Source organism: Lethenteron reissneri, chromosome 43 (assembly GCF_015708825.2).
Source record: "Lethenteron reissneri isolate LAM-NWPU_2019-01 chromosome 43, ASM1570882v1, whole genome shotgun sequence".
Taxonomy (NCBI): Eukaryota; Metazoa; Chordata; class Hyperoartia; order Petromyzontiformes; family Petromyzontidae; genus Lethenteron; species Lethenteron reissneri.
This window is the reverse complement of record NC_083821.1, coordinates 2,497,819-2,509,909: the sequence shown is the minus strand read 5'-3', so window position 1 is coordinate 2,509,909 and position 12,091 is coordinate 2,497,819. Positions and strand designations below refer to the sequence as shown.

Here is a 12,091-nt window from a genome sequence, read left to right as displayed (position 1 = left end):
GCGTGTGCATGCGTGCGCGTTCAATTCCCGCTCACTCCTAACAGCGTCAAATATCTGACCCAATCCTGGGCTTCCCCCCTAGTTCGACTCGGCCTCAAATGAGTACCCGGTGCGGTTCGTAGACATCGCCACTGGGGAGACGAAGGCGGCCCGGGCGTTCCGCTGGCCACACCGCTCTCGGGTGCGCCGTGCCGGCCTTCACAGGTGCTCGCGAACACCACATGTAGGCTACCGGGGGGAGGATCTTTGTCTTTGTCTTCGCGTGCACGCTGGCAGGAACATACACGACTGGCTGGTGAACCTGCTGCTGCTGGCGCTGCTGGGGGTGCATGCGGTGCACGCGATCCGCCCGGGCGACGCGGTGGCGCTGCTGCACGTGCGTGTGGCTGCGGTCGCCCTCGTCCCACTTTGGCTGAGCAACCTCAAGCACATGCGTGCATTCAGGTCTCCAGCCTCTCCGCCGCCAAACCCATGCCCGCTTATCTGCCTGCCTAACTGCCTAACCACATACCGATATACCTGCCCATGCATCCACCTACCTACCCACCCCCCCATCCACCGGGCCCACTCATCCACCCACCTAACCAACAACCAACCACCCACCAACTCGCCAACCCACCTGCCTGCCCACTCACCCACCTGCCCACCCACACACCCACCCGCTCACCGAATCAACCAACCACCCACCAACTCACCAACCCATCTGCCTGCCCACTCACCCACCTGCGCACCCACACACCCACCCGCTCACTCACACACCCACCCGCTCACCCACACACCCACCCGCTCACCTAACCAACTAACCACCCGCCAACTCACCAACACACCCACCAGCCCACCTACCCACCTGCCCACACACCCACCAACCCGCCCACCCACCAACCCAATCACCTAACCACCCACCAACCCAATCACCTAACCACCCACCCTCTCGCCTACCCGTCCGCTCGCCCACTAATTGTGACTTTTTCCACTGCAGCTTCTTGGGCCCCTTCGTGGTGATGCTGGGCAAGATCGTGCGCTACACCTTCAAGTTCATCTTCCTCTCGGCGCAGTTCTTCATCCCCTTCTTCTTCTCCTTCTGGATCATCTTTGGCAGTGAGCGAGATCCCACGCGAGACGACAGCGAGCGGGCAGGGCTGCGTCACGTGCTCGCGCGCACGACGCGAGCTCTGCGCTTACAGCAAAGGGAGGTCCAAAGGCCAAGTGGTTATCCATGCCCGCGAGAAATACGGCGAGGCAGCTCATCTCATTCTTAAAGCCCTGAACCATTGATGCACATTCCTCCATATTCCTATGGGCTTTGTCTGGTAGGTTGGGGATGGTTGAGTGTTGTATTTGTACGTGTTTGTTTTATTGTTTGTTGTTGTAACGTTCTGACCCCGTGCCCCGACTTGAAATCTGTGAAAAAGAGCTTCATAGCTCATCGGATTCCTCCAGTAATAAATAAAGATTCTGATTCCATCGGACAATCGCCATTGACTTCCCACAACGTGGCACTTATTTTATCAACCCCCCCCCCGCCGCCCCCCAGAGGGATGATGGGCTGAGTTAATTGCTGACGATGAGTTGAATTCAACATTACTGACATATCCCCAGGCACATTACTAATACCTCCCATAACTTTTTCTTATTTTTCATACGTTGATACTGGCAAAAAAGGTCCCATAGATACTGCTCAACCTGAGCTATGAATGCTCTGATATGTGTGGCATTGTCTCTGTGCTGTTCGCCTTTTGGCGTTCTCTGGTCTGACACTGGTAGTGAGACGAGGCCCTAACGAAGGCTGTTGGCTCTGGTGTAGGCCAATCGGTTTCAAAGACAATGCATAAGTTATCAAAGCCACGTGTTCGTTCGCGTGTTTTGCCACAAGTACGTGTGGTTAATGCAGAATTGATTCCTTGCAAAAGTTTCTATCTGGTGTTTGAACATCTTAACTCCTGTTTTATTGCCAGAAAGGGTAAAACCTATTTTTATTTTTCATAAATATATTATTATTCCTACTTCAGGATGACCACGGACAATGTCGCCAGGTGTCTGGCCGGCGTGCAAGAGGTGAACAAATCACTCTCCAGAGCGCCTTTTAGCGGCGACTCTTCCGCCGGCAGTGGCGCGAGCGAGCGATTGCAGGGCTGCGCCTTTGCCCTCTTGCCCTAGACAACGAGAGCATACCCTGGATGCAGACGGTGGACACCATGCTGTTCACCATGTTCCGCATGAGTGTCATCGACCATTACCCCTACATGGAGATGTGCGCCGTCGACACGCCAATGACCTACATCCTGGTGGCCTCCTTCCTGCTCTTCACCGCCATCCTCTGCAACAACATCTTCATCGCTATGCTCAACTACGCCTTCGCCACGTAAGGGCACGCACGCACGCACGTGGGCACGCACGCACGTGGGCACGCACGCACGTGGGCACGCACGCACATGGGCACGCAGGCATGTAGGCAGGCACGCAGGTACACACACACGGCCGGTGGATTCCTCATCAACACCATAAGAGCCACCGGTGCCGATCTCAGCTTCAGTTCGAGCGACGCGTCTGAACACGAGCGTGCATTGATGAGTGCGACGGCTGTCCGTACGTGGGTGGCATTTCTGTCGTTGCCATGGTCGGATAGGAGCAGCAGCAGCAATAGAATCATCAGCAGATCCAACAATAGTAGAAATAACTCATCAGCAACAGAATGATCATCAGAAAATCCAACAGCGGCAGAAACAAAACTCATCAGCAGCAGCAACAGAATCATCATTCTTGGCTTTCTGCAGCATCATTGTGGTCATTATTATCATGAATCGACATCAGTAGATATAGATTTTGTACATGTATATGTACAGTGTGCATGCTCGATCTAGCCACTCACCAATCTAACACATGCCTGTCGACCCATACGGTGTACCCGTATTCTTGTACAGGGAAATTGAGTTTTCAGGTCCATACGTCATACAGCCGTTTCAATACGGGCAACAAAAATTGTGTCTATTTGTTTGTGTTTATCCCTTGTGATGGAACTTTGTAGGATGAACGTTGACCAATAAGGTCTGAATTGGTCTGTAATAAGGTAGGGCACTGACAAGGGGTTAACAGGTGATGGTAACATAATCTCCCTGATGACAGATTCCTCGTGGACACCAGCTGCTATTTGCCAGCAAGTGGCATAAACATCAGCACAAAACTCGTGCCAGGCTAGGTGCACTTTGAATGATGGAGGCTCTCTGGCAAGAGGCTGAAGGGACCTATCCAGTTCTGGACGCCACGGTGGCTTGATGTTAATTATCTCGCCGAGTATATAGGAGGTCGTGGGTTTGATCCCGACCCTGACGCCTGTTGTATATTTGGAGCTTGCATGTTCTCCCCATGCCACGGTGGCTTGATGTTAATTATGTCGCCGAGTATACAGGAGGTCGTGGGTTTGATCCCGACCCTGACACCTGCTGTATATTTGGAGCTTGCATGTTCTCCCCATGCCACGGTGGCTTGATGTTAATTATCTCACCGAGTATACAGGAGGTCGTGGGTTTGATCCCGACCCTGACGCCTGCTGTATATTTGGAGCTTGCGTGTTCTCTCCAGGCCACGGTGGCTTGATGTTAATTATCTCGCCGAGTATACAGGAGGTCGTGGGTTTGATCCCGACCCTGACGCCTGTTGTATATTTGGAGCTTCCGTGTTCTCCCCATGGACCGTGCTGTTCCTGACTCTTCCCCTGAGGAGCTCCCACATCGCTCCCGAGTCCAGCAAGGCGAGCTGTGACGCACGTCACTTCTCGACAACCCCGCCAGGGACAGAATGAGACACCACCGCAGGCCTGGCGAAACAGGATATCTTACTTAAGGAGATAGCAATGGATTAAATCTATCTACGCAGAGCTTTCAGTGTTATCCCACATATGAGTGGGTTATATTCAGATACTGTACTCCAGTTTCTACGCACACGCCATCAATAATTGAACTGGCCAAATATCTCAGTTGACCAAATAACCCTCGTCTGGATGTGTTACATCTTTAGAAAAAATTATTCAGCATACTTGAAACATCTTTGAACAACATCCTTCGTAAGCGTGACGATCTTGTCGGGAGGTGGAGGGTTATTGACGAGACTTTCACCACAAACCACCACCACCACCACGTGGCCTAACCCACAAGACAAAAGTGGATCTGTATTTAAACAGATTTGATGGATCCCATGTCGCCCTCGCTGCACCGTGGCGCCTAGTGGGCGCCAAGGTGACGAGATGTTAACTACCTCGCCTGGTATACAGGAGGTACTGGATTCGATCCCGACACTGATGCCTGTGTATTTGGAGTTTGCATATCTCTCTTCCCGTGGTCGTGTGGATTTTTTTTACCAGGTCCTCCGGTTTTTCCCTCCACATTTAGAATCAACATCACGCGTTTAGAGTATGGGGCTACTATGAAAGTCCACATAAATGGACTATCATTTGTGGCCAGGTTGCTTCTGAAAAAAAGCTATGCAGCTCAGCGGGCCTTACCTGGTAAAATAAAAATAGTAAAAGAAATTGTTCTAGGTCAAAATATATTTTTAGAATTCAATAAAGTACTATTTCAAGAGCCAACATGGTATCTTTCTTGCCAGTATCAAAGTATAAGAATAGGTTTTACCCTTTCTGGCAATAAAACAGTTGTGTTAAGATGTTCAAACACCAAAGAGAAAACCTTTGCAAGGAATTAAGTACTGCATTAACCGCACGTACCTGTGGTGAACATGCAAACAATAACATGCTCTGGTAATATTTGCATTGTCTTTGAAACTGATTGGTCTCCACCAGAGACAGCTTTCTTTAGGGCCTAGTCTCAGCCAGTGTTGTTCGCCTTTTGGCGTTCTCAGTTTCAAAGACAATGCATATATTACCAGAGCATGTTTTTGTTTGCATGTTCACCACGGGTACATGTGATTAATGTAGACATGATTCCTTGGAAAAGGTTTCTGTTTGATGTTTGAACATCTTAACACAGCTGTTTTATTGCCGGAAAGGGTAAAACCTATTGCTATATTTCAAGAACCGCAATTCCCGTGAATACGAGACGGTGGCCCTCGATAAATAACGTCACCAAGCGGTCCTTAGAGAAGAGCCAGCAAGCACCGCGGCTCCAGAGCCGCGGGTGGCCGACCCCTGTTGCTCAGGTTGAGAGACCGGAGTGACTGGCAGACGCGCCACCTACACCGCCTTCACGCACACTCACACACATTCACCCCCCTCGCTTTGGCGCAGGGTGTACCACGACATGGAGGGGAACGTGTACATGCAGCGTGCGAGCATCCTGCTGGAGACGGAGGACGAGGGGGCCCTGCGGGGGCTGCGTGAGAAGGCGCGTCGCCGCGTGCACGGGGAGGGGGCGGCACTGGTCACTCCGTGGGACCCCACGGCCACCGCCGCGGAAAAGGGTCGCGGGGCGGCGTTCGGGATCAAGGTGACCGCCGCCGCCACCATCTCCGCCACCGTCCTCATGTTGCCCTCATTGCGGTCGCCCTCATCGTCGCCTTCATCGCGATCGCCCTCATTGTCGTTTTCATTGCGATCGTCCTCGCCCTCATCGTCGTTTTCATCGCGATCGTCCTCGCCCTCATCATCGCCTTCATTGCGATCATCTTTGCCCTCATCGTCGTTTTCATCGCGATCGTCCTCGCCCTCATCATCGCCTTCATTGCGATCGTCCTCGCCCTCATCGTCGCTTTCATCGCGATCGTCATCGCCCTCATCATCGCCTTCATTGCGATCATCTTTGCCCTCATCGTCGTTTTCATCGCGATTGCCATCGCCCTCATCGTCGTTTTCATCACGATCGTCATCGCCCTCATCGTCGCCCTCATCACGATCGTCATCGCCCTCATCGTCGCCTTCATCGCGATCATCTTCACCCTCATCGTCGTTTTCATCACGATCGTCATCGCCCTCATCGTCGTTTTCATCGCGATCATCTTCGCCCTCATCATCGCCCTTGTCGCGATCGTCATCGCCCTCATCGAAGTTATCAGTGGTCGTAATTATCCTTGCCGATGACCAAAATGCCACGACCCGCACGGCACGGTGCGGGCCGTGGCTTGTTTTTTAATCCAAAGACCAAATCAATCGTGACGCAGCTGAGCTCGTCAGAAATTGTCATCTCTTTAAGCTAAGCAGGTATGAGCCTGGATAGTGCTTGGATGGGCGACCACCATGCATAAACAACAGGTGCAGTCGGGTACACGTTGGGCAGCGGATGGCAGTGCAGCAAGATATATTGTAGCACTGTGCTTCTATGCTTCCAACATCTGTGCTCCCAGCTTCATAAAGCCTCAGTGACAAAGCGTGGTGAAGTATGTTCAAACAACCCCCATCACCCAGCAGTGAATGGTTGCACGTGTACGTAATTATCTTAATTTGATTTGCGTTTGACATTTCTCAACGCTGGTAACGTAATTATCATCATCATATTTATCTTGTGTACACTGCCATCACCGGCGACAGCACCTGCGAACATCATCATCATATGATTATCAGCATCATCAATTCAAATCAGAGACGTTGGCGTAAGCGCTGCTTTCAATACGTATGAACGCTATAGTCATAATCATTATCATCATCGCCAATACGTGCGTAGCGGCAGTATCAATGCTGGTTAACATGTGCCAGACATGTGGTACCGTATCTGCAAATGCAGTTTAAAACCTCACGGTGGCACTACTTCCACGCTGCAGTGGCAAATTGAGCTCTCGCCTGCCTATGCCTAAAGTGCAAGGAATAATGAAAACGCGTGCGACTGTCCACTCGCTCGTGCCGTGTGTCCACTGGAAAGTGAGCCGGCTTGATTCACGAACTGAGCTAGCGGGCTCCACACGGATCCCCGCACAGCAGCCTCGCTATGCCGACCAACTCACCGCTTCCCCTTGCAAATAGTCAAGAGCTCAAGTTCAATTTCATAAAGAGACCAAGGTGGTCTCAAATTGCAAAGGGGACCTGGGTCAGTTGCAAGAGGGCCGGAGTGAACGACCTCCTGCCCATTGACCCCAGGCCACGTCCATGTGGAAGACTCGCGGTCGCTGAACTGAGGTGCCACGGCAGTGAGATGTCAACTGCCTCGCCTGGTATACAGGAGGTTGTGGGTTCGATCCCGACCCTGGCACCGCTATATTTTGAGTTTGCATGTCTCTCCCCGTGATCATGTAATTTTTCTCCGGGTCCTCCGGTTTTTCCCTCCACCTTTAGAAACGTGCGTTTAAGGGTACAGTAAAAACTTGGATTGCGAGTTACTTGGTCTGCGAGTGTTTTGCAAGACGAGCAAAATTTTTTAATAAATATTAATTTGATTAACGAGCGAGGTCTTGCAATACGAGTAGTACGTGTATACGCTTTGTCTGCCGAGCGTCACGTGATCACAACTGATATACGAGTGCTTTGGATTACAAACACGTTTCCGGAACGAATTATGCTCGCAATCCAGGGTTTTACTGTATTTGGCTGCTATAATTTCCACGTGATAAGCCACTTCGTTGAGCTATCATTTGTGGCCAGGTCGCTTCTGAAAAAGAGCTATACAGCTCAGTGGGCCTTACCTGTTAAAATAAAAATTGTTTAGTTCATAGTTTGAACTTGCATCTGTTCATCGCTCAGAAAAACCATAGCCCCTGTCGGGCCGTGGCTCAGCGGGCCACCCCAAGGGCCTTTTACTCTCCACATTAGGCCTGCAAGCTAAAAAAATAAAAAAACATCTGTTATAACCAAACGAATGTTTGATGCCAGGAGGAGCTGGACGACTTTCTCGATTCCGTGAGAGTCCGGGATGATCGCGAGCCGAGTCAGCCGGACGTCAAGAGCATCGGGCGGCCGCAGAAAAGGTAATGAGGGCACCTTAGAGTGCCATTCGATCAGAAACCCCGAACCCCGGTAATTAGGAGGTGTGTGATCGGTCGTAATTTGCGTCCCAGTTTGGCAGGGACTGGTTTCCTCTGGGGACAGTTTCCGCAAGAACAGGGCGCTCTGGGTTTGACGTGCGACTGAAAATTTCCATCCTTTACCCCACGCTTGATAAAAATATAGCTCTTACAAACAAATTTAGCCCAAGGGCTGTTGTCACCTGCAGTGACTCATATATTTCCTGGACGTTGACTGCCAGAAAACTCCACGATAAAATTCTGAAAAGCATCATTAAATGTGCGAACGTGCAGGTACGCACATGTGTGTACACAATTCTAAAGCAACGTTACACATTGCAGATTGTGTTTTGTTTATACTTCATGAGCTAGATTCACATCAATGTGACAAAATGACCGAAGCATATGGCCTTGGTGATTTGCCCCATTGCTGGTAAACATGCCTTAAACCTGGCCCTAAACACAAGCGCGTTCATATGTACCACCACCACATTCGCATATGCACGTACAAATATAACGATGTCATTTGTTTGTCTAGGAAAGCCTCACCGAGTCTCGAGACGCTTGCACGGAGGGTCATGCAATGGGATGTTCGGCAACACTAAAACTTACACATTCGGGCATGAACGTACAAACAGACACACACAATTGTGGTTTCCGTCCCACACACCGAGCACTCATGAATGGAATCGGCCAAACATCGCAATGCGTGGACCATCCTGACAGAGAGCCTTGAGACCCGGTCAGGGTTTACAGGGTAAATAAAGGGCATTACCAATATCAATGATTAGAACACTCTGTTCTTTAGATAATTACCTGCAATGCACTTTGATCAATAGAACGAAAGCTAAAACGTTCCTGTACAAGGGCAGAGATGCGTACGCTTGGAAACACTGAGAGACAGAGAAACACATGGCTTAGAGAACATCATCAACATCATCATCATCCATGGGCAGACAGCCCGCAGGTGTCCACTGCACATTTCGTCATTTGTTGTTTCCACTTTCTGTGTCTTGGTGCCGAAGAGCTCAAGTAGTGGCCACATATTTCTGGCACCAATCTCCCGTGATGTCGTCGTCATCGTCAAGCCGTTCTCTGTGAGGTCTTCCTCTCTTTCCAGTTCTTTACATTTTTCCGAACAACAACAACACGCTTTTAATATTCCTGTTGTTGTCCATGCTACGCGTGTCCAAATCGTGCCAGTTTCCTTCTCATCACTGCCTGCAACATCATCGTCATCAGGTCGTCTTCTCCTCTGTGCAACCTTCTTACTTTCTACGTCGGTCACCCATTGGGTCTAGTTTAGATGCAGCATCTTTCGTCAAGCCATTCTCTGTAAGGGAACATGCGCACGTCGAAGGCGTCACGTGAACTTTGAGAAAATCAAGTTGGTCCTGATAAGGACTCGTCGCGAGACGGGATGGGGTAGCCGATGCCCAAGCCTAAGCGACAGGGTGGCAGCCGAAAGGAGAAAACTCCGAGAGGGAAAACGATCGCCGCGGAGACGGAGCGGCGAAATCGGCGTGCGTGCAGGCGCCGCACGGACCGTCGCGGCGAGAGATCGTGGCCGTGGATAGTTCAGGACTGCTCATGATGTTTATGGGCATTCAGGGCATTTCGAACCTCCGATTAGCATGGTCATCTATGCACTGTGCGAAAGAAGTTCCGCGTACATGCGTTAACACGCTCGATCTGCCAGTACAGATGTGTGCACGTGCGTTGAACTTTTTTCGCACCGTCCGTAGCCAACCACGCTAATCGGAGGCGCGGGGGAAGGACCACAAATAAGCACAAAAAAGCAGTTCTCAAGAAATGAGTTTTCGATCCAGGTGATTTCAAAGTGCACAGCTCCAGTGCGGTTTCCTAACATCGGCAGGAGGACGATGCTGTCGTGACGCCCGCGCCGTGCTTCCCGCAGGGCCGTGTTGCGCTTCCGACGCGAACTCGAGATCCTGCGCCGGGAGGTGACCAAGCAGCGGCGGGCGCTGGACCGACACTTCCACCACGCGCACCTCGGCCTGCACTCGGCCGTCGACGCGCTGAAGCCGCCCCACGACGCCACGGCATGAAGGCGCAGTCGCCGTGGGTTGGCGTCGACGAGCGTGCTCGTCGCCCCGTCGTCCCCGTTGAGTGAGTCGCCCCCGTTTGGTGAGTCGTCCCCGTTGAGTGAGTCGCCCCCGTTGGGTGCGTCGCCCCCGTTAGGTGAGTCGCCCCCGTTGAGTTGCGTCGCTCCCGTTGAGTGAGTCAGCCCCGTTGGGTGAGTCGTCCCCGTTGGGTGAGTCGCCCCCGTTGAGTGAATCGCCCCCGTTGGGTGAGTCGCCCCCGTTGAGTGAGTCGCCCCCTTTGGGTGCGTCGCCCGTGCTCCAAGAGGGCTATGGAGCCGAGCGAGCTTGGCTGGCATGATGGGCCCTCGTGCAAGGAATGAAGTGGCCCACTCCCCGTCTCCACCCCCCATCCAAACTAGTCTCCAGGTTCCCATCTAATTATAGCCCGGCACCTGGATCCCTCTAACCGGTAGGCCGCCTGCTTAGTTGCACCGCCTGCACACTCGATAGCTACGCCACCGTCGTAACCGCTGCTTGCGTTTAGTTTGTCGTCCTTCCCCCCGCTCCTGCGATTAGCGCGGTTGGCTACGTACGGTGCGAAAGAAGTTCAACGTACATACACACAGACGTAATGGGCAATGATTGAACAGGCGTGGCCGAGATGTCACTCCCTTGGTAGAATGGTAGGGGTCCGCATCGCGAAATTTTGAGTTAAAATCCAGGCCAGGGTTTGGCTGAACCATCCATTGCCATGAGCACCGCCTGATGAACAATCGCTGCGTAAACGTCGACAGAGGTCGTCCCGTGAATGGAATGGTCCTGGTATTGTGCAACTTCATCACTGCCAACAGAGATGGGCACGAGGGACGTTTTTACAACCGGCATGGAACTTTCCTACTTCTACTCACAGTAAACGGTTAGATGCGGCACGCCCCGGTGCCTCGGGGTTGAGCGGTAGTGCTGCGGGTTGCACTATACACCTGGTGACCCGAGTTCAATTCCAGGCCCATGAATAACATCGGCGGTGAGCGATATCTAAGTCCTGGCCACGGCCCCTCACCACCAAGCCACACAACCCACCTGAGTGTGCTTGTTTTAATTGCACACTGCTGCCAACGCGGTGTTTTTGTTACGTGAACACACGCGGCTGTGCGTGTGTACATGTGCCGTACACACACGCAGTCGCGCTGGCGAGTATGCACGAGGTCGTGGGTTCGATCCGACCCTGACAATGCCTGCTGTGTATTTGGAGTCTGCATGTTCTCTCCGTGGTTGCGTGGATTTTTCTCCGGGTCCTCCGGTTTTCCCCTCTAGATTTAGAATCAACATCACGCGTTTTGAGAGTATTTTACTACTTTACATTTCCACGTGATAGGCCACATTGGTTGAGCGATAATTTGTAATTGCCAGGTCGCTGCTGAAAAAGAGCTATATAGCTCAGTGGGCCTTTATTTGGTAAAATAAAAAAATATTTGCATAGTTTATAGTACATATGTGTGCCATGTGGGGAGAGCAGCGGAGCAGCGGTAAGAGCACTGCACTACGAACTCCGCGAGTTACATTTTTGTGTGCACGGCTAACATCGGTGGTGGGTGATTTTCTGAACGAGTCTATGCTCTCACCACCCCCTTCACACCCACGCTGACCAGCATGGCGAGGTATGGCTCAAACAATCCCCACGTGGCCGAAACGGCGTGCGGGAGGGCTTTCAATCCAGAAGCGGATCGACGCAAAGGGGTGTAAATGATGAAGATCAAAGGGGGTGCTGCGGTGCGACTGCCCGCGCGAACGCAGAGGGAAGGCGGTGATGGCGCTGCAAATGCGGCCGTGCTGCAATTGCTTCAATATTAAAAAAGATCTCACTACTCGGAGGGTTAACGCTGGAGGCCAAATGTCCTAATTCCCCTTCATCGCCGTTAGCCGCTCGCGACGCGCGCGCTTGGTTCGAAACCCGCCGTTGTTGTTGTTGCTGCTGCTGTTTGAGCTAAAGAAATAAAACAGCTCTGTTGTTTATCCTCGCATGCCTGAAATCAAAGGGTGACCACCGTGAAAAGGATCGTTAATTCACCATCAACACGCACGCAACACACAACACTATCACGGACACCGCCCCCCCCGGTCAGCATTTAAAATATTTTAGCAACGCGCGCGTAACGGAATTGCTACCG

At 51.9% G+C, this 12,091-nt stretch overlaps 1 protein-coding gene across 6 annotated transcripts in view; it reads left to right on the top strand.

Annotated features, from left to right (window-relative positions):
* The window catches only part of LOC133353353 (transient receptor potential cation channel subfamily A member 1-like), a 34,305-nt gene extending 22,416 nt beyond the window's left edge, over positions 1 to 11,889 (top strand). For all 6 annotated transcript variants that reach the window (XM_061569535.1, XM_061569536.1, XM_061569534.1 and 3 more), the window contains 6 exons: positions 277 to 444; positions 980 to 1,098; positions 2,158 to 2,362; positions 5,240 to 5,438; positions 7,748 to 7,842; positions 9,797 to 11,889. In XM_061569535.1, coding sequence (XP_061425519.1) covers positions 277 to 444; positions 980 to 1,098; positions 2,158 to 2,362; positions 5,240 to 5,438; positions 7,748 to 7,842; positions 9,797 to 9,947 — 937 coding nt within the window. In that variant the 3' untranslated portion in view covers positions 9,948 to 11,889. The remainder of the gene's footprint in view (positions 1 to 276; positions 445 to 979; positions 1,099 to 2,157; positions 2,363 to 5,239; positions 5,439 to 7,747; positions 7,843 to 9,796) is intronic.
* Positions 11,890 to 12,091: the final 202 nt, after the last annotated feature.